The 23,469-nt window shown below is 37.3% G+C and overlaps 1 protein-coding gene across 6 annotated transcripts in view; it reads right to left on the minus strand.

The window, feature by feature from the left end:
* NEBL (nebulette) overlaps positions 1-23,469 on the minus strand; it is a 377,968-nt gene that overhangs the window by 23,224 nt on the left and 331,275 nt on the right. For 3 of the 6 annotated variants that reach the window (XM_077945916.1, XM_015146577.3, XM_028826045.2), the window contains 9 exons: positions 23,080-23,172; positions 19,861-19,953; positions 16,118-16,210; positions 14,298-14,390; positions 12,327-12,419; positions 10,635-10,739; positions 9,475-9,646; positions 6,727-6,819; positions 5,456-5,605 (listed from right to left, as the gene is read on the minus strand). In XM_077945916.1, the coding sequence (XP_077802042.1) occupies positions 5,456-5,605; positions 6,727-6,819; positions 9,475-9,646; positions 10,635-10,739; positions 12,327-12,419; positions 14,298-14,390; positions 16,118-16,210; positions 19,861-19,953; positions 23,080-23,172 (985 nt within the window). The remainder of the gene's footprint in view (positions 1-5,455; positions 5,606-6,726; positions 6,820-9,474; positions 9,647-10,634; positions 10,740-12,326; positions 12,420-14,297; positions 14,391-16,117; positions 16,211-19,860; positions 19,954-23,079; positions 23,173-23,469) is intronic. The other 3 variants (XM_015146581.3, XM_077945918.1, XM_015146582.3) reach the window with 3 other exon arrangements.

A 23,469-nucleotide genomic window follows, 5' to 3' on the forward strand; every position in this document is an offset into this window, starting at 1 on the left:
ATCATGTAAATTACAGCTAGACAGGAGGAATAAATTCTAGTGTTCTATAGCACTGTAGGATGACTATAGTTAACAAGAATATATTATGTAGTTTCAAATAGCTAGAAGAAGGATGTTTAATGTTCCCAATACAAAGAAATGATAAATGTTCAAGATGATGAATATGCTAATTACCACATTCTGATTACTATATGGTGTATATATCAAAACATTCCTTGGAACTTCAAGCATATGTACAATATTATTTATCCATTGAAACATTAAAAAAGAAAAATCAATCCTTAAAATAGTCCCTTATAGCAGTGGTATTGGGAAGATGATCTTGAACCAAAATATTTTAACTACATTTTGTTTTTAAAAGTAAATAAAATAAATTCAAAAGAATCAACAACATCCAGAAGAAAAATAGCATTTCTAAATATTTATAAACATTTCCTTTCTTCATCTTACCCCTAACTAGTATTGTTATAAAATTCTTTTCAATTTCTAGGATAGAATTTAAACAAATGCATATGATGGACTGTTACTGTTAAAAGCACTAACAATTTTCATCGCTCCACTTTTTATAGAGTCAATCAGCACCTTCTCACCAGAGCCCAGCAGAGCACACATTTCAAAGGGGACCCTAAATTTCAAAGCCACTGAGAAATCATGGAAACTTCTTTCCTTCTGTACCAGGAAAAAAAAAATACTGAGAATGCTTCCACTTCAGAGTATTTTTTCAGCTATGCTTTAATGCCATCGAAACATATCAAAACATCACCAAAAATGTAAGAATCTTCTTGAAAGCCTTCCCAAAGAGAATTTTATTTTATAAAAATAATTATACTTACATATATTTATGCATGTGGTCCTCATTTTTAAAATATTCATTTGGCCATTTTATCCCCTCTCCAAATAGTTGCTGAATGCTTATTCTAAGAGCTAGAGATAGAACAGTCAACAAAACAGCTAATATCTCTGATCTTGCTGGGCTTGCAGACTGAGCCAAATAAATAAATCAATATACAATATCTGAAGTGGTACCAGGTGCTATGAAGGAAAAAATGCAGAGAAAAAAGACGGTCAGGAAAGGGGTGCTCTTTTTTCTCTAGTAGTTAGAGAGGGAGTCACCTGAGCATTGGACATTCAATCCAAAATATGTACTCATTAGAGCACTTCAAGCAGTAGCCCAAACAATTCCATACAAAGTTCCCCTAGCAATCATCCTCCTGTTAGTTCTCTTGATAAGTGGATCATTTGCTTTATCAACCCTCATCACCATACAAGGGTTCACATGACTAACCTACCATTATGGCCTCTAGCTGTAAGATGATTTATTTCAACATTAGCAGAAACTAACCGAGCACCGTTCCACTTAAGAGAAGGTGAATCAGAATTAGTCTTGGGCTCCAATGTTGAATATGCTGCAGGCCCACTGAAACATAAAGAAAAATGGCACTTAGCTAAGCAAACATCTGGGGTGGCAGGAGTAATCCAGGATGGGGTAACAGTGTGTGCAAAGCCCTGGGGGAAGCATTCTTGGAAAGTTTGAGTAAAGCAAAGGAACCGGAAATGGTGAGAGTGGATAGATATACTCAGAATGGCAGAAAATTAGTTCAGAGCAATGGCCAGGGCCCAAGATCGGACATGGGTCTTGTACACAATGATGAAAATTTGGGTTATATTCAGAATAAAATAGTAGAAGAGTGACATGATGTCACCAGGGCTCCAAGAAGATCATTCCAGATGCCAGGTGGAGAACAGATTAGAGCAGGGAACATTCCAGATGATTCCACCAGATCATTCCAGATCCACCAGATCATTCCAGATGCCAGGTGGAGAACAGATTAGAACAGATTAGGTGGAAGATGGTGTGGCCAGAGCAGAAGCAGACAAACGAGTCAGGAGGCAACTATGATTGTCCAAATGAGAGATGACAGTGGCTGACACAAGGGTAGCAACAATGGAGGTGGGGCCAAGCACTCAGATTCTGGATATTTTTGTCATGGTCCAGCTGACAAGATTTGCCAATGAACTGGATGTGGGGTGTGAGTGGAAGACAAGAGTCAGGGGTGACTCCAAAGGGTTTGACTTCAGTAGCTGGAAAGCTGCAGTTGACACTTAGCAAACTGGGAAGCTCAGAAAGGAGATTTCTGCAGGGAAGGGGGAAGCAGAGAGGCGGTATTGAACTTAAAAGGTTTGATCTATGTCACTAATCATTTGAATACAGACATCAGGTACCAACTGGTAGAATGTGCTTTGCTTCACTTAAACCAAATCAGCATATTCTGACGTATCCTAAAATCTTTTCAAATTCATACGGCTCTTTTGTGGGCATACTGTCACTTGTGTTTATGTTACACAACTTATTGGTACATCATCACTTTTGCTTCATACCTCAGTATCTATTTTTTAAAATAGGAAATGTCCCTAAAGACAGAGCATCTTGGCCTCAAAACAGGGGACTGAGAACAACAGAAGTTTATAAATGACTCCAAAGAGTCAACCTTTTGGCCAGGCACAGTGGCTCACGTCTATAATCCCGGCATTTTGGGAGGCTGAGGCAAGTGGATCACTTGAGGTCAGGAGTTCAAGACCAACCTGGTCAACACGGCGAAACCCCCTCTCTACTTAAAATACAAAAATTAGCCAAGTGTGGTGGCATGCACCTGCATTCCCAGCTACTCAGGAGGCTGAGGCAGGAGAATCACTTGAACCTGGAAGGCAGAGGTTGCAGTGAGCTCAGACCGCGTTACTGCACTCCAGCCTGAGTGACACAGTGAGACTCTGTCTCAAAAAAAAAAAAAAAAAAAGAGTCAACGTTTTCTTACAAGGCATTATTTGAGTCACTGAGTCATCGCTGCTGTCCAAAATCTCCCCACATCTTTGAAGGAGTATGAAATTCCCCCTTTTAAAAAAATATGATTATCAGTGTGTTACTCTTACTCAAATTCTAGTATAAATGCAAGAATATTTGCCTATACTTTCTTCCAATAAGACATTTTCTCATTCATTTTGGCTTAGGATAGGGTCCTCCTGCTAGAAATAATTAGAAAAGAGAAGGAATGTGGGCTCGAGAAGAAAAAGAGGTGATTAACAGCAGCAGGTTTTTACAGCCTTGGAGAAGAGAATGAAAAGAGATAAGTGAGGTGGGTGTGGTCTGCTGCTGCAGAGGGAGTAGAGGCATCCAAGCAGAGGGCCTCTGAATTCCTGATCTCTACACAGATCCATTCAGGACCTAAATCATAGACTTGGATGATGATTTCCAAACTGACCTCCAGCGCGGCCTCCTCTTCTAAACTCTAACTGTGTATGTGATGCTTCCATTTGAACATCTCAATGTTTTGTCCTATCCAATGCATGCTTCTATCCAATCAGATATTGCATGCTCTGTCCTGTCAGAAACATTTTTCTCTCAAAGCCCCACAGCCTCATTAACGTCCATCAGCATTGACATCTCTACTCAAACATCCCCTCCCCAAGGAAGGCTCCCCTGACATCAAGGCCAGATGCCGCTGCCCTGTTATTGTAGCCCTTATTCCTCCTCCTCACAGGCCTGATTCTGCTCATCATTATGTATTACTTGTGTAAGTGTCTGCTAAATGTCAAGGTCCCCCCACCAGCCTCTAAGCCACTTACAGCGGATGTATGTTTCTTTTGCTCACTGCTGTGTGCACTGCCAGATCTAAGCTCTTGGCCGGTGTACAAACAGCACTCAGTAAACATTTGGTGACTAAATGAATGAATGATGTGCTGGGGAGACAGACGTGAAGTAAAGGGTGATTCATGAAACAAAGACTCTCTGGTACGTTGCCTTTGGGAGAGATATTAATTCCAATATGCTGAACTGAGTAACATTAAATAAGGTTGATCAACATTAGTTCTTGTATTTGCTTTGGGTTTTATTTATCTCTTTAAATATCAATATTATTTTGCATTTACAGAACCAGGAAGGACACTGAGGGGAAAAATCAGTGACCCCATGTCCAAAAAAAGTAATCAGAGGTTGGGCATGGTGGCTCACACCTGTAATCCCAGAACTTGGGAGGCCGAGGCGGGTGGATCACTTGAGGTCAGGAGTTCCAGACCAGCATGGACAACATTGCGAAACCCCCGTCTCTATAAAAAATACAAAAGTTAGCTAGGTGTGGTAGCACACACCTGTAGACCCACCTACTCGGGAGACTGAGACACAAGAATCACTTGAACCCAGGAGGTGAAGGTTGCGGTGAGCTGAGATTGTACCACTGCACTCCAGCCTGGGCAACAGAGCAAGACTCTATCAAAAAAGTAATCAGGAAGTTACTGAACCCTTCTTTAGCAATTCAGACAGACACAAAAAGGGGAGATCTTCTCATGTATATTTTACCTACAATAAAACAACTAGTTTATAATTATTTCATTAGCTATGCAGAAAGGAGACCTTTAGTAAATTTGTACCAAAGTAAAGCTAGTCCAGATTTATAATTCAAGATGTATAGAATATAATAAATGTCATTCCCATTAGTGTTTCATTGTAATGAGTGCAAAAAAACAATTATAGAGTTACAAAATCTTTCACAGCTTCATCATTGCCTCAGTCGCACCACCAAGGTTTTAAGTTGCTCAATCTCAAAATGTCCTGCCTTTGAGATTTCAACAATATGACCTTTGAGTTGAAAGGGAAATTCGGTACTGTTTTTGTTCTCATATGCTTCAGTCCTTTCCCCCTCCTTGCTGTACTAAAATATAACTGCAATGAGGTGAGGAAACATTTTAGTCTTAACCTTTAAAAACAGCTTTATAAGTAAAATTAGTTTAATATCCTAAAGAAATTCATTGAAGTTCTAGGCTTAATCCATCAGCCTGGATGCAGAAAACAGAAGATACAGGAAAAGAGTGGGTATATAAAATGGAGAGAAGATGATTAACAATCAATAGTGTTTCTCATTAAAAAAAAACAAAAACAAAACAAAAAACCCTCTCATCTCCCAAGTATTATGCCCAATTTCTTTTGGCAAGATCTAACTCTGTCTGCAAGTTTACATTAATATTTAAACATATACACATTCATTGTAACCTCTTAGGCACCCCAATATTACTGTAAGATTGATTTTTTTTCTTAATGGAAATCAGATACAAACTATGCAGAACTCAAGTTTCTGCTTTGACTGTGTAGTGTGTATATTTATCACATACAACTCCTGTGAAACAGACTCAAGTAGCAAATCTCAAGACCCTTTTGTCATTACAAATCCATTGCTGTGATAATAGCGAAGTAAGACAGCGGGAAAAATAACATGCAAAAATGCAAATTAGTAGGGTTTTTTCTTTAAAAAAACAAAAGGACTATTAACTTTCTGAATTTAATTTTAAATTCTCAAACACAGCCAGGCTAGATGTTCATGCAAAGGTGAAAAGAATGTTAAAGACACTCTTGTGACACACTTAAAAAACGAATCGATCTTCTTTGTAAGCGGTGGATGTTTGATACCTCCTTCATCAGACGGTCTTGTTACCTCACTGCAGCATGAAAAGCTAGGGTAAATCTCTGAGATTTCTGACCTGTCGTCTCCGAGACCTGTACCGAAAGTACTGCTGGAATGGGATCGAGACCAATGTCGCCTACAGTGACTCGCCTTTTCTATATTGGAGGGAAAATATTTACATGTGTGATTAAGTGACTCGAAAAACAAAATCAACAAAAAAATTACTTAAAAGCTTAACAGAGAAGAAAAACAATCTCTTAGTAAAGAATAACTCAAAATCTCAGCTCTAGGCACCAATTCCCAAACTTCAGCATGCATTGCATCAACTACATGAGGGACTTAACCATCATTTTATGCTTTTTTAAGTCTCAATTTTAAAGGACAGGTAAGGGATAGGAAATTGATAAGGATTAAGAAACACTGGTAAACTAATAAATTTTTGTTAATCGTAAAGCATGGTTTTAAAAATTCCTTTAAACTGTCACCAGGTATATAGTATTTGTTGCCTTTTCTTTATTTTTAGAAAATCAAGTGACACTGTTTGGCTAACTATATGAATGAAATTGACTATAAAAGTACTAGAATTCCTACTTTGCCTCGGGTATTCAATTCTATTCACATCAACAATTAAATATAGAGTAGAAATCAGGGTTTAGAGCAAGATCTAAATCACATAGCTATCTATTGTTTAACATAACTGTATAACTGTCAGAGAAAATTTGAAATGTCAAATCAAGCTATCATTCCTACCCCAACTATTCATTTTTTTGCCTTTAATTATGAACTTGCAATCTAAGTTAAAAGCTAACTATGCTTCCTATGTAAACTATTCATTTTATATTACATAAAATGTCAAAGAAAATTTTAAAGATACTTGAAAATTTCTTTTAAGACATTTCTGATGCCCTATAGAAAACCTTTCTACTGTTCTATATATCATTCCTTAAACCAACCTTTAAAAAATTATAACAATGTATTTCATGAAACAAATCTCCTTTTGTCTCAGCAGTCTGATGAAATCCAAATAACTGTATTTGTAAACCCAGAAATTCTATAAAAAGCTTATTTAAATGAATCTAGGACAGACTAATTAAGATATATCAAAAAGTCTTTTTGCAAGCTTTCTTTTCGTAAATGATTAATTGTATTTAAAAGTAGCATAGTATTTTTTTGGTTTGCCAAATTCTCAGCCTTAAAATTTACATTACACAGTATAATGAACCTCTACAGTTCATAGTGGTTTCAATTTTGGGACAAAACCAAAAGTGAGCAATACCAGAGAGCATATGTAGGCTTCTAGACTGAATATTGTCTTCCAGGGGATCGAGGTCGAAGACGGAGCCAGGATCTGTGCGCCAAACTTTGAGGTCTTTTGTCAAAAGGAAGAAATCAACATTCATCAAGAAGGAATTAAAAAAAAAAAAAAAGCCAGTCCCCAAAAGAGTCAAGACAAAGTCTGCAAAGGAGTAGATATAAAAAGCAAACATGTAACAGACAAACTCACAGTGCTGCTGACCTCAGAAGAGGATGAAAAAATACTTGCTTTCACAAGCATCTGTTAAGAAATCTTTGTAATCAGATTGAAGCGGCCTGCTCTATCCACTGAGCTGCCCTGCCAGACCTTGCTGAAGTACCTGTGACCCGTCACAGGTACACAGGAGCACATGGGGCAGCTATATGCATCCCCCACAGCACCCCCAAATCCCCAATCGCTCTTGCTCTCCACAGGCCGAAACAAGCAAAACGTTTGATTATAGCTTCTGATTCAGGACATGTGAGTAATTCATAGGAAACAATTGAGAAGTTTATGTTTAAAAAACAAAACAAAACAGAAAAACTTCCCTTCCTATAACAGAAATAAATATTTAAAATGTGGAGTGGTGGCAAGTCTAGTTTTCATTCTGAGTCTGCGAGTGCAAGCTAAGTGTATCTAATAAGATACACTTATTTAAAAAGTGTTATAAGCAAGGCACACAGCAAGGAAATACGATGAATGAAAAAAGAAATAATATCAGCTTCCTGCTGTCAATGGACCCCTGCTATAGTCAGTGATCAGACTGTGCAAACCACTTTGTTCTCCTCGTATTTCAATAACTTCTGAATTCATCAGTCTCTCCAACAAAAGGGCATCAGATTCTAAAATAAGCTGTTTACTTACAGCTGTACCAACAACTGGAAAATAAAAACCTAGTTACAGACATATGGCAGAAATGGAGCTAGAGCAAAAACAATTAATTTATAAAATGGAACTGGAAATTTGCTTGTCCGTTTTTAATTAATATTATGTAGTGCTGACCATATGCCAGGCACTATTCTCATTTGACACCTAATTAATTTAAGTTTCATACATACCATCCTCATTTTGTAGATGAGGAAACTGAGGCACAGAGAAATTGTGTAGCTTGGCCAAGTTTACACAGCTCGTGAGAAGTAGCAGAGCCTCCAACAAAAATAGAAGCAGCACAAATTGGCTTAACCTGAATTCCTCAGAAAATCTCTAAACGTGTATTTTCATGCCTGATACAGAAGATGGCTCATTGGAAAGTTTAATGTTGGCCAATTATGGAAATCTCAATGGAAAACAGTTCTTCCCAATAAGAATAAATAAACTGACTTCCGGATTGCCAAGTAAGTAAATAACTTAGAGTTATACATCTTATATTTTATAAAACAATCATAATTTCAACCTCAATGGTTTTGAGTGCTGAATTCTGAAAGCCCACGGTCTGGACATTTTCATGGTTTTTAGCAACAACTTCACCATCATTCCTGACCTCTGATGTGTGCAGGGCCTGGGAGTAAGCTGTACAGACTTGAGCAGTTCCACCCTAAGTGAGATAAATCAGAACCCCTGCACTATCCCTTAAGATAGTTCCATCCGCTTAGCACAAAGCAATGAAACTCTAATTTGGTGTCACATTTAATGAAAACATCACAACCCATCCATCCAACTTAATGTGATCCTTTTAAGTAATCAACTCTGGCAGATCAGCAAAGCTATCAATTGCCTACAAAGATGTTTGGAATCCTTCTTCGGAAAATACTTTCAGAGTCACTTTAGTATAATCATCGAAGTTACTTAGTGCTCTGACTTTAGTACACTGGTTTATCCTGTCAAATTTACACTTTCCCCACATAACTTACCTCTATGGCCTTTCACTAGTACCAAAAAATAAGCTCCTACTTTTGAAGATAAAGAAAACACTGATATTACTGAGTGGCATATACCAAAAATATTCTTTAAGTTGTATAACTATACTACATAATTCAGAGGTTAACTGCTCTGAAGGAGACAATAGTTTTGAAATGTTGACACAGAATGAAAAATCAATAACCATCCTTCCTAGCCCTGCCTTATACTTCAGTATGATCTTTTCTGGTATCTCAGCTACCATTCAACAAATATCCTTCTAGGATTTCCCTTGACTATAAGAAACAGAGAACAGGAATAAAAGTTTGCTTTCTTAATTGCAAGACTTTCAGATGGCTCTCAACTACTCCAGTCCAGAAATAGTATTTTTACTATTTATAGATAAGTATTTATATTTACTTATCCATAGCGCTATTACTACTATGGAATACCATCAGAACACCCCTGGCATGTCTGTTTGTGATCAAAGGACCTAAATGCAATATGGTTATTTCTGCCACTCATGCACATGATGTCAACAGAACAACACACTGACCAAGCACATGGGCTGAAGAAAAACAAAATAATTGTTCAACCATTGTGATCACTCGTATCTCTGCTTCTTTGCTTAACAAGGAGGAACATTCTTAACACTAGCAAGGTATTAAAGACAGAGCTTCCAATAATAGAAAAGACTTGAGATGATACCAGGTGAAAGCCAGAAATCCCATTACACATCGTACAAAAATACTACTTTACCTGCGGTCCGTTTTAAATTGGTACCACACCCAACATGTAACGAGGAGTCAGATGACTAAAGAGGGTAATTCTGAAGCTAGAGCAAACACGATCTTTTCAACCACACACACCTGCCGAGAAAGGCCATCAGCTTACCAACAATGATTCCAGGTCTCCTGTCCATCTCCACGATGTGAGGGTGGACCCCTTTATAGGCAGCATCGCTGACCACCTGGGTGTTCTTCCTCACTCTCTCTGTCACCGGATCGTCCACGACAGGAGTAAAGCCTCTCCCCTTTGTTTTTTCAAAATCTTCATGGTATTTTACCTGAAAAAGGAAAAATCAACATACTGAATTTTGCTGATAGGTACCTCTTTCACAACATTTTGATTAAAGGACAGGTGTACACTGCACTGACTGCGTGCAGATTGTCTACACATATGTATCTTTTCCAAATATTCCAAAACTAAAGTCTGGAACTTCAGTTTCTTAGCATCAGAAATCAAGTGCTGATATTTTCACAAAGCTTTTCATCATTATAGCTCGTATCTATTTTAAATTATATGTAAAACTATATCTATTATTAGTGAGAGGTTGTAAAAAATACATAATCTCAAATCTTGGTTACTTCCTAAAATATACTAAGTATAAATTAAATTTCCTATCTCTTAACCTTCAATATCCAATAAAGTGATATCTATCTCCAGGCAATCATTCATGAAAATGGCATTATTTAAAATTAGTTTAAAATTTTATAGGTAACGATATATACCATTTTTAATATAATTACAAAAACTTGTACCTCAAAATACACTTTTTTCATGTCCTGAAATTAGGTCCAGGAGATAGTTGTATAACTGTAAATTATACTAGAAACCACTGAATTGAACACTTTAATGGGCAAACTTTATGGCAGGTAAATTACATCTGATAACATTTTAAAAACACACATTTTTAAAAACACACTTTCAAAAATGCACTTTTTAAAATATTCTTAATGACAGGCAAACAGACCAAATTTTGTCTTAGAATTAATTGGAAAGACGTCTACACGAATGTCTTTCACACCATGAGTTTATAGCAGTCACGTTAGAAATAAAGACACACCAGAAAAAGTCACTGAGAAAAATCATTTTATTAGACTAAATATTTCCATTACATTTCAGTGTGATTAGAAATGCCCCTCCCCTAAAAGACAAGCCAGCCACGTTTCCATGCTTTGTTAGTTATCAGATTAATAGTGAAGTAATGCCATCCGTGCACTGGACCCGGCCATTCCTTAGCATGTTTTAAGAATGATTTGGTTGAACCCTACCATTGAAATATGATTTTGTGCTTCTTTAACATGTCTCATAGCAGGTGTATCTAAAATCAGACTTGGTCTACCTTTCATCTGTTTACAGTCCTGGGTATATTTTACCTGCAAAGTAAACAGCAGACATAAGACAATGATAAGAAAACATATGACATCACTTTTTTAAGCTTTAGGAAATGAGTGAAACCATATGCAACATACATGAAATTATTTTCCAGATAAATTTTTCAGTGAATTAAATTTTGTTCTAGAATAGCAACCTAAAATTTTCAAAGATCTCCTCCACTGCCTCCTGCAAAATGACCTAAATCTATCAACTGAAAACAAATGTGTGAATGACCAATAGTAACTAACTATCTAGTCTGTAAATCTGGCAGGCCCAGTGGCTCATGCCTGTAATCACAGCACCTTGGAAAGCTAAGGTGGGAGGATTACTTGAGGCCTGGGATTTGAGACCAGGCTGGGCAACATAGTGAGACCCCACCCCTGCCCCCGCCCATCTCTATAGGTAAAAATTAAAAAAAAAAAAATTAGCTGGGCATGTGCCTGTAGTTCCAGCTATGTGACAGGTTAAGACATGACAGCTACTTGAGCCCAGGAATTCAAAGCTGCAATGAGCTATGATTGTGCTACTGCACTCCAGCCTGGGCAACAGAGACTGTGTCTCAAACACACACACACACACACACACACACACACACACACACACACAAAAACTGGTTACCATATTTAAGTTAAACAGAGAAAATCCAAAACTATTAAATAGAACCCAAAGTTATTTTGTTTCTGAATTTCCCCATTTTCTACCATAAGAGTGTTGAAAAATGCATACAACCTACTCTCTATTTCTTTTTATTTTTTTTTTCTGCTTAGGTAATAAGAAACAATGAGGAACAAATCTAATTGTTCTTCTAAGCAGCCACAACTTAAAGGTAATTTATGTGGACAGAAATCAAGTGGACAGAAATGCTACTAGGAAGCTGTAAATTGCAAAGCCTAAACGCTGATTCTCAGGCAAACAGCTATTTAGGGTGTGCTAAGAAAAGGGCCGGTGTTCTTGACAGCTGCCCATCAGAACACTGCCATTTATGAAACTGATTAGGTGTAAGATTTGGATACTGCTTATTGTGGACCTGAGGGCATTATGGACAATTCGGAATTGAAGCCCTGATCTTCACTACGAGGAAGCACAATATTCAAATAAGATACTAATGTGCACCACTGGACTTTGGTGAGCAACTGAATTCCACATTAATTGTATTTAAGGATTATTTTCTGTAAGTCTTTAGTGGGAGTAATGATTCATCTCCTATTTTGTTTTGCAGACGGCATTTAACAATCCATGTTCAATGAAATATTTCAGTAAAATGACAGTTATTTAACGCACACATCAAAGGCTTTATCACTTTCAAAGACATGGCTAAAACAGCATGAATCGTTGTTTAAATGAATATAATTATAAAGTAAGCTTTGAACGTAACTGTTGGTCACATCTGGAAATAAAGAGTTGCAAGATAATGTAAATGTTTGCAGTGGCAGCTTTTGGAAGTCATCTGAAATAACACGTGTACTTATTGGATGTATCACAAATGTTTCTTGAAAATAAGGTTTATTTTCACAAGCAAAAGAGGACCGCAAGTAAATAATAAAAGACATTTTTTGTGATAGTCTAAAATGAAGAAAACCACTTGCCGAGCTAATATTTTCTTGATTCTTCTTCACTCTTTCCATTTCAGGAGTTACACTTAAAGCAGTAGCTCTTCCCAGATGACCTTTGTAATAAATCTATCATTTCAGAGAACAAAAAATAGAATACTATGAATCAATTCAACTAAGAGGCTTATTTATTTATTTAAGACAGGGTCTTGCTCTGTCACCCAGGCTGAAATGCAGTGGTACAATCTCTGCTCACCACGGCCTCGACCTCCCAGGCTCAGGCAATCCTCCCACCTTGGCCTCCCAGGTAGCCAGGATTACAGGCACGTGCCACCATGCCTGGCTAATTTTTGTTTTTTTGTAGAGATTGAGTTTTGCCATGTTGTCCAAGCTGATCTGAAACTCCTGGGCTCAAGTGATCCACCCACCTCAGCCTCTCAAAGTGCTGGGACGACAATCCTGAGCCACCGTGCCTGGCTCATAGTATTTATTTTAATGAGTTAGCCAAGGAAGTTTTGTAGGAAACTACAAAAAGTATTTTCAGAGGTTGAGTTGTATTTAAAATGCTGGCATCTTAAATCAATCTATTTCATTTCATCCCAGAAGAGAGTACATGTGTCCAAATCACTGTGAATGTACTCAAATACATAGGCATACCATCCGTAAAGTTGTAATAAATATTTAATCACAAAAGGAAACGAGAACAAATGTCTTCATGGATATTACTTAAAGGTAGTCACCATAGACTGGTACTATATGGTAGTGGTTTCTTAGGAATTAACTGCGGCAGAATTTTTGTAAAGATGTGTTTAAATAGGTGACTGTGGGCATCCTTAAAAAAGCCAGCATGCTTCTCACTGGTCCATTCCTTGTCTCAATAACCATGTTCCTTTTTGAGAGTAATGGAGTCACATCAAGCGTGACTCTAAATATATGGGGGAAAGATGAGCGTCTACTTCTCTAAAATATAGTTGTTAGGAAAAGTATCAATCACCTGCCTTTGCATTATAAACTGGTTAAATGACTTTAAAGGTGTGAAGAATAAAAGATTTCTTTGAACGTAATAGATTTCCAAGTTTCCTCTTCCAAAGAACCCAATCTATATGTTAATGACTTTAAAAGAGGACTTTCTTCTTGAACTGCATCCGTGAATTATTTCAACAACAGGGAATTGGAGCAGGCCACAAGTTGGTGTCCAGGTAAAAACTGCCAGCCCCTTATTAAGTGCCCCCAAAACGATCCTGCCCCACCTAACCTATTCAGCCGTGCACACATTATCATTTCTTCCTAGACATTGCCCAAAAACGGAGCCATAATTGTGAGGAGTGGAAAGCGGGGCTCGGAGGGGAAGCACAAGAACAGGAACACATGCGGGTAGAAAAGGAGGGAAAATGTTTGTAGGGCCAGGATGCCAGAAGCTACAACTGTGGGCCTTGAGGGGACCAGAGCACCCATCAGCTAGATGGCAAGATAGAAGGGATACACAACAACCTGTCAAAAAAAAGTCACCCTGGCCTGGTGGCACACACCTATAATCCCAGCACTTTGGGAGGCCAAGGCGGGCGGATGGCATGAGCTAAGGAGTTTAAGACCAGCCCAAACCCCGTCTCTACAAAAAATACAAAAATTAGCCAGGTGTGGCAGCATGTGCCTGTAGTCCCAGCTACTTGGGAGGCTGAGGTGGGAGGATCACTTGAACCCAGAAGGCAAAGGTTGCAGTGAGTCAAGATTGTGCCACTGCACTCCAGCCTGGGTGACAGAGCAAGACCCTGTCTCAAAAAAACAAAAAGAAAAAAGTCATCCTAGTGAGTCACTGGGAGCCCTGAGGTGGGGAACACCTGACTGTACCCACAATATCAAAGTCCCTGAAATCTTTCAAGTAAGTTGTTAGTAAATGAGAACAGGACATCACTCAAGGTTATGAAAACTCTGTAAATACAATCCCTTCGTTCACACGTGGACAATACATTTGATAGTGTAAGAAAAAAGTTACTAAAATGACCACACATTGCTGATGTTTTTCTGGTTTTCTTTTGCCCTCTTCAGCTCTGGTGGATCAGAAATTGCAGTTCCCCATTGAAGTTCTCCCTTATATTTTACCTAAGAAGGATAAATAAGAACTTTAACAGATAGCAGAATGGGCTCCACTGAAATATCACAGAGGACGAGGCTCAAAATTAACACCATCTTTTTACACATTTTTTTCCACAGTTGATTACATCAACCTTCACACTTACATATACGCCCACATTCCAATGGGTCTGATTTAGCAGGCACAAGTTGTTGGTGGTACTGTTTAAATATGTCTTCAATAAATGCTTTCCTCTTCAATATCAAAATTAACCATAAATTCCACAAATAAAAGTAATGGAATCATAAGGGAACGCGCTTTAAAAGAAACGCCAGAATGAAGTCCTTACAAGAGAACTCTTGTGAAGTCTATTCCCTGTCAGCCTAGAAGGCTTTTTACTCTCTTCTGACCCTGGGGCTTCCCCTTCAATAGAAGCTAAAGCTCTCTGACTCCTACCACCTCCCAGGGATAATATAAGGATAAATAGTGTTGAACCTAATTATCTCCACCCAGGAGAACTTGCTCTTACATTTTAAAGTCTTTCAAAAATATCTGTCTTGGAAAAAGAAGGCTTTTGTTTGTATTGGTGAAAGTTCAACAATATGTTCCAATTTCAGCTCTGCCCTTACTAGCTGGGTGGGGGGCTGGGGAGGAGACCAGCATGTCCTCTGACCTGCCCAAGACTCAGTTTCCCACATCTACCAACCAGAGAAACAAACAGTGCTGACCTCATGGGTTTACATAGAACGTCAGCACAGGGCCCAGCACAGAGTAGAGGTACCTTGTTAACTACTTTTGCCTTATTCACAATAGACTATTGAATGATTGAAAAATATTTTCCATTTATAAGGCTCTTTGACTTGATACTATGTCTTAGAATGCCAGTCAAACCAGGTCTTCTTTTGCCCTGTTCCAATACATACTTTTTTTTTCTTTTCATATTGACATCAGATCCAGTATTCTCCATTAACTGCATTTTTTTAAGAGATTTACCAAATGAACTATGAGGTCCTTGAGGATAGAAAGTGGGTCTTATCCGTCTTTGTGTCTGGGTGACCAGGACAATGCCCAGTCAATCTGGGTACTTAATGCAGATCTCTTGAATAAGCAAACACAGCTAAGGTACAGCAACACAGTCCCAACTTTTCTGGACACACAGTTCATGCCCCTCAACATGGAAATGTGAAAAGGAACATCCAAAAATGCAGAGGGTGTAAAGCTTTTCCTTTCTAAATTTTTAGATATTTTATTAAATCTAGAGATATGCCCTTTATCATCATCATTATTATTGCAGTTGTTAAACTTTACAGAAGAGTTAATGCTATATGGACATATTCACTTTTTCATATTATAATGATATGATTCATCCATATAATTGCATGTTGCTCAAATTCATTATTTTTTAAAAACTTTTACATTCAGGGGTACATGTGCAGGTTTGCTACACAGGTGAACCTGTGTTATAGGAGTTTGTGCTACAGATGACTTCATCATCCCGGCATTAAGCCCAATATTCAAAAGTTACTTTTCCGGATCCTCTGCCACCTCCCACCCTCTCCCCTCCAGCAGGCCCTGGTGTCTGTTATTTCCCTCTGTGTGTCCATGTGTTCTCATCATTAAGCTCTCGTTATTATGCAGTATTTGGTTTTCTGTTCCTGTGTTAGTTTGCTAAGGATAATGGTCTTCCAAAGTGCATATTTTTAAATAAAAATATGTTATGTTTGAGAAAATATAAAAGGAAACAGAAACAACTTGCCGCACTCAGCTGCTCCTGGTTTCGCCTCACTCTCTCCATCTCCGGGGTCATGCTTACCGGAGTGGCTTTGTAGTTTTGCTCTTTATACTGGAGCTGAGAGACAAGGTGCAAAACAGTTTGAGATTATGGGAAATAAATACATCCCAAAACATCGGAACAGATTTTTTTAAATGTCACATGGCTACAGAACATTCATTAATAAAATCATCATCAGGATTTCATAGTGAAATATGTATTGCTTATAGATTTTATCTTCTTGGCGATGCCAGTCTTTTCCTTGTCAAGTGGTTTTGTTGTTATTTCATTTTTGAGACAAGGTCTTGCTCTGTTGCCCAGGCTGGAGTGCAGTGGCATCATCACAGCTCCCTGCAGCCTCAATCTCCCAAGCTCAAGCGATCCTCCTGACTCAGCCTCCCAAAGTGCTGGGATTACAGGTGTAAGCCACCACACCCAACCCTTATCAAATGTTTTAAATCACACCTTTCGTTGTCTTCCTTCAGATTGTATTATTTATTGGTGGCCTCTCTGAGTTTGATCTTATCAGTAATAATGAATAATCCCTTCATCAGTAAGAATGAATTCTATGAATTCATTCCTTCATAGCATTAAAGCAACATTTATCAAATTGCCATTTTATATTTAAAAATAATAATTCTACATTCTTATCATTGGGAAGGAGAGTCACAAAATCCTGTACCTGAACTTTAGTGATAGACTATTACTGTATAAAGAAACCTTGAACTTCAAAGTTTCTTCTCTACGCCATTCTAACATTGGAAGCCCCATCTCTGACCTAGCGTTATAGACATTTTCCTGACTTAATGCACACAGGTGTTTTTCTTAGCTGGGGATCTAACTCCATTGTTTGTGGTCAGCTTTCCCAACATTCCACAACACCCCCCAAAATAAATGAGCATCAGTACAGAAAATCAGAATGGCAGATGAACTTCTGACAGGCAAAAGTAGAGTTGGAGGTTAAGATCTCATTAGAAGAAACTTCACAGGGACAGTTTTAGTGTCTTTTTAGACTTTAAAGTTCATGTTAGGGAATTTTCTTTTACAAGAAATTCCAAGATTTACAGGGCCTGCTGATGAAATAGACTTGAGGTTGGGTGTGATGGCTCATGCCTGTAATTCCAACAGTTTGGAAGGCTGAGGTGGGTGGCTCAACTGAGGTCATGAATTCGAGACCAGCCTGACCAATATGGTGAAACCCCATCTCCACCAAATATATGAAATTAGCCAGGCATGGTGGTTTGCACCTGTAATCCCAGCTACTCGGTAGGCTGAGGCAGGAGAATTGCTTGAACCCAGGAGGTAGAGGTTGCAGTGAACTGAAATCACGCCACCGTACTCTAGCCTGGGTGACAGAGTAAGACTCTATCTCAAAAAAAAAAAAGAAAAGAAAAGAAAAAGAAATAGACTTGAGATGCACACTCTTAGTAGTGAACATGAAAGTGAAGGGAAGTTGGATAAGTTTAAAAAATAAACGAAAAGGGGTAAGGTTCCTCTGGTCTCTTTCCTCAATATGTAACTGTCTTTGTGCCATAGTATGTAGTTTGAGATGTCAGACAGATTCTTGTGACTGGGTGATTGAGCTGAAGGGAGGAAAGTTTCAGTTTAATCTATATTGATGGCAAGCTCCAAAGAAATCACTCTGGCTAAAGCTCAAAGGGGGAAATCTGAATACTAAATTCACATTATTGACATAGAGAAACTGTTACTGCCAATTTCTAGTGGATGTAAGTTTGGGTACATAAGTTTGATAGAATCATCATGTCTCGTATTCATCCCTTCACAAACATGCTGTGTGCTTCACAGGCAATATCTCTTCAATACTCTTATCCCTGCCTTATGTAGAGGAAATTTAGGTTTTGCGAGGTTAATGGCTTACAACGATTATACAACAAGTAAGCTCTGGAGTTAGAATCAAACCATCCAACAGTCCAGGGTTCACGTTCTTATACACCACTTGAGTGTTATCCAAATTTCCCAAATTTCTGCCATTTGCATGCCCCTTTCCATATGTCATACCAGATAAATACTACAAACAACACCTATGCTGTTATACTTTTTCATCAAATTAATTCACGGTTATTTTCAAATAAAGTTATTTCTAAGAGATTGTTATATTTCTACCATCAATTGAAAACTAGTCACCCTTCTTTTGGAAGAAGGTAAACATTAAAACAATTTAGTCACGAAGTCAACTGCTCTTAATCATTAAGATTATCGGCAAGCCACATAGTATCTACTGTAATGCCATAATGATATATGAATCACACTTTAGAGACACCGTGGGAATCCACACTACCTTTTTGCGATCTGTATCTCAACTTCCCTCTCTAGCATCCTCCCTCTCCTGCCATCTTTCACCCCCAAGTACTCATCACACTAAATCCTCTTCTCGAATCCTGGAACAAGCCTTGGATCCTGAACATATTTGGTTTGCTCTGCCAGGAATGCCTTTCCTCACAAAACTCAGCCCTAAACCTTTATTACTTTTTCAAGATCTAACTCCAACGTTACCCTTCCCCAAGGCTATTTCTCCCTCCCACTGCATAGCCTTCCTTCTGCGTTTGCACAGCACTTTGCAAGAGGCATTATTACTTATGATTAAATGAGATATTGCAATGTAAAGTACTCAAAACGCATAGTAAGCACCCAACAAATAATAGTTATTGTAATGGCACTGAAACAATGAATAATAGCTATATACTCCTATCTCTGTTTCTCCTAGACACCTTGAGGATGCCCACGACCCCAGTCTTAGGTCTTACCTCTCATCTTTAAAATCCCCCAAGAACAAGAACAGAGTAGACATTCAATAACACATTTCATATTTAGTTTTGTCATTTGTTTTGTTTTGTAGACTAATATATATGTTATCTATCTATAGATATCTATACCTATTTTCATAAATATATATATTAATAGATATCTATACCTATTTCTGAAAAGACCTATTTCTGAAAATAGGTATAGATAAAAGAAATAGAAAATTTTCCTTCTTGTTTTGTGATTTGTTTTGCTTTGTAGACTAATATATATAGTATATATATATAGATAGGTAGTCTAGATGTAGAAAGACTATATATAGATATATATAGACTATCTAATATAAACTATATATAGATATATATAAACTAATATAGACTATATATACATATATAGACTAATATAGACTATAGATATACATAGACTATAGATATCTAGCTATCTATATAGATATATAGAGATTATATGTACATGTCTACAAAACAAAATAGATGACAAAACAGAAAAGAAAATATCAATATATATTTCTGAAAATAGGTTTCATTCTTTTTTATTTTTTATAGATTCAAAGGTACAAGCACAGTTGTGTTACATAGATATATTGCATAGTGGTGATGCCTAGGCTTTTAGTGTAACCATTACCCCAAATAGTGTACATTGTACCCAACAATATTTCATCCTTCACCCCGCTCTCATCTTACTACCTTTTGGAGTCTCCAATGTCTGATTCCGCTCTGCATGTCTGAATAATACATGTCTCTAGTAAATAAATGCTGTACACAAGGCATTAGGCTAGGTGTCATGGAGGGCACACAGATGTGTAAAATGTCAGCTCTACTTTTAAGGAACCGATCCTCTTGCAATGGGATTCATTGTGATGGGATTTTGCCTGTACAGGTTTTGTGCTGTCATTATATGTTGATACACAATAAAATTTTTAAAAAATACTTAAGAAATATGATCACATTGCTGATGTTCTTCTGGTTTTCTTTAACTCTCTTTAGTTCTGGAGGATCGGAAATGGCTGTTGCATGTTTAATCTCTTCTTTGTATTTCACCTGCATAATTTATAAGAAAATAATGTTAACTTTATTCTATGCAAGGCTTTAATATTGAGAATTCTTCAATTGTAAATATTGCATAATTGAATTTTATTAATTCCAACATTCCTTTTCCTTCACTGGGGACACAATTCTTAATTTTATCTGATGTTTTCAGGATTCCTTATTCCTAAAGTACAAATAAACCCATATCTATTCACTTATTCATCACTATAGGAGTTTATTAAGTAAAATAAGCAAACATTGCTCACGAAAATAAATTTTATCATTAGGCAGATGCAGGAAAAAAAAAACCTTGTAAATTATCTTAAATAAAGTGATTTATTATTTTCTATCCAAAAAGCAGTTTCTATTAATATGGTAATTAAAATTTAACACATATTTAAAGGCAAAAGTCAAACTGAGTTAGCCACAGAGTCTGGGGAACATTGCCTATCTGACTGAGAGCATATAAATAATCCAGAATAAGGAAAAAAATAAAGTGAGCACAATAAAAGAAGAGAAAAAGGGAGATGGAAGGAAATGTACTAAACGCATAGACCACTGGGTCCTGCATCACTATAAGGAAGGTCAGTGCCAGAAAGTCAGAGGTGTCTGCTATCCACACAATCACATTAGGAAAAGCTCACCTTTATCCTGGCTTCTACTGCACTCAAAATCTCCCCCTTCAAATCTATTTAGAGGAAGATCAATCAGGCAAATGGTAATATGAGCATATAGTTATGCATGGGACAAGAAACAGTTCTTTGAACTCATAAAATGATTAGTGATGCTATCACTTCAGATGGTATTTTAATATGTCTAAAATTCATGGAGGATAATTCAAATTCAATCTTTCTTGAATAAAAAGGATACATATATATGTAAATATATGAAAGCATAGGCTCGACTTAAGAGGCTGTGTTGAAATTTAGCAAAGATTTAAATCTACATGAAACGTTTCAGAAATCACTTGGTAATGTTTAAAATGATAGAGGGTGAAATTCATGCAGACTGTCATAAAGAAACAGTACCTAAATATCTCAGATATCATCTACGTCTTAGTATCTGTGGATTTCATATAAGTAACAATGCCAATATTAGTCCAGACCCAAAACAGTTAAATTGGAAGTTCACTGAGACAGGCTACCTCTAAATAAAATTCAAAAATAGTTCTTAACACAGAGAGCTAACAGCTAAAAGGCTTGTACTCTGGAGGTGGAAAATGTCGAGATCTTTAAATGTTAGAGAATCATATCTTGGTTTGACAGATCTAGCTAATCTTAAAAGGGCAACTTTCCATTTGAATACTAAGCAGGAGTTTATGGCCCAACCTCATGCAGATACAGAACTATGCATTTATTGTTTGCTAGAAAAGGCTGAGGGATGCTAAGAGAAGAAATGATATACTGTAATACTCTGTGGGATTTTCCACGGGTGAGAAGCTTAACATGATTAAAGATGAACACTTTTGTTTTGCAAAGGGACTCTAATCAAAATGGCATAGTTATTTCACTATAGTCTATAGAATTGCATACTACAGAATATTTATAATATTAAATCACAGTACATCGATGGGTGCATTTTAAATATTATCATTGGAAAGTGAAGGAATGAATATTTTATACTTCTCTCCCAAACTAATTTCTCTACTAGGCTAACACAGGCTCTCACCGTGAAAGATAAGAAGAACACATTCATCGACCTTCATCCACACCTTAAGCCTAGGACCTCCTTATGCTTTCTTCAAGAGATAGCTCCATGCATGCTACAGAGGTTTTATTGCACTGATATTCTGCAGACTTTTTATACTTTTATTTTGAAATAGCTTTACTATTTCATTCTCTTACCTCTCCTACACTTTCTTCACAAATGCTGACCCACGCTGATATTCTCAGGATGCTACATAATGACCAAGTGACCTACAAATGAGTCTAATCAAGGCCATTCTGCTTGGACTACTTAAAGGGAAGGTACTCTTTCCAAAGGTAAGGGTGAAGAGATAAGGCAGAGGAAGGGATTTAAAGAACCAATTATTTTTACTTCCTCAACAAGAAACTAAATGTAATGGACAGGCACAGTAGCTCATGCCTACAATCCCAGCACTTTGGGAGGCTGAGGCGGGAGATCACTTGAGGTCAGGTGTTCGAGACCAGACTGGCCAACATAGTGAAACCCCATCTCTACTAAAAATAAAAATAAAAAAATTTGCCAGCCGTGGTGGTGTATGCCTGTAATCCCAGCTACTCAGGAGGCTGAGGCAGAAGAATCACTTGAAGCCGGGAGGCAGTTGCAGTGAGCTATTGCACCACTGCACTCCAGCTTAGGCAACAAAGCAAGACTCTGTCTCAAGAAAAAGAAAAGAAACTCAATGTACTAAATATACATGGGAGAATATCTAATTGGTAAGGAGAGCAATGATCTATCGCAAATGTCAAACACTCCATGGAAAAAAAAAAAAAAAAAAACTTATCCATAACATTAAGCACCTTAATGTTAGAAGCACCCTTCTAACAGAAGGGGACCCTTCCCCCAAGTCTAAAGGTTATTGGAAGGTAAGTTATTTCACAATTTACAGTGAAGATGTGTGATTTGTTTTCACTTTTGCTGGAAGAAGCAGAAGGTAAAAGGGGCTGGAAAGAAGAAATGGACAGAAGTGTGTCTGATAAAAAGCTTAGAGATGTGACTGACATGGGTTAAAAATGAATTGGTACTATTTGCTTTTTCAAATCTAAACCTTCACTTAAGCTGCCAAATAAATGTTCTAGGGCCTTTAATCATTCTATCAGGGAAAAATTTCTTTCTTCCAACTTGTGGAGAGGTACTGAAATGTACCCTTTCTCTGCAAAATTTAATAGAGTTAAAATTCTCTTCAAAGAGATGAAATCTAATCCTAAGTTTCATTAAAATGACCTGGCTCTTCTTCACTGTGATACATCAGAATGAAATACTGCTTCAGAGTCAAGGGGAACAAGGATATAGTTTTTGTTCTGACAGTTAGATCTTTGATATATGATGAAATAGCATTTCAATAAAGTGAAGAATAAAAGGAAAAAAGCCATCAGTTGAGTAAAGAATTAAAAACATTTGTCTACAGTTTCTGTTTGCTTTTAGAAAAGATAATTAATGCTGTAGAGAACTTACTGAACTAATATTCTGCTGATTTTTCTTCACTCGTTCGATCTCTGGGGTATGTTTTACTGCAGTGCCAGCTCCTACTTCTTTCTTATAAAATATCTTTATTATAAGAAAAGGAAAAGAATAAGCTTGTCAAATTCAAGTCCTAGATCTGCTTCTGAAAAAGACATTTTCTCAGGTTTTATAATAATACGAATACCGCATCTGAGTGCCAGAATTATAGAAACCAATTAAATAATCCATTAAGATAGTAAATAATCCATTAAAATAATCCATTAAAACTTTGGTTTTATATCCCATAATCTTACAAGTAACCCTCTCCTGCTCTAGGGCTAGACCGCTACCATGGCTGACTACAGATTATTTGCTTTAAGAATACACATTGACAAACCAGAG

Source organism: Macaca mulatta, chromosome 9, assembly GCF_049350105.2.
Source record: "Macaca mulatta isolate MMU2019108-1 chromosome 9, T2T-MMU8v2.0, whole genome shotgun sequence".
In the NCBI taxonomy this organism is placed as follows: Eukaryota; Metazoa; Chordata; class Mammalia; order Primates; family Cercopithecidae; genus Macaca; species Macaca mulatta.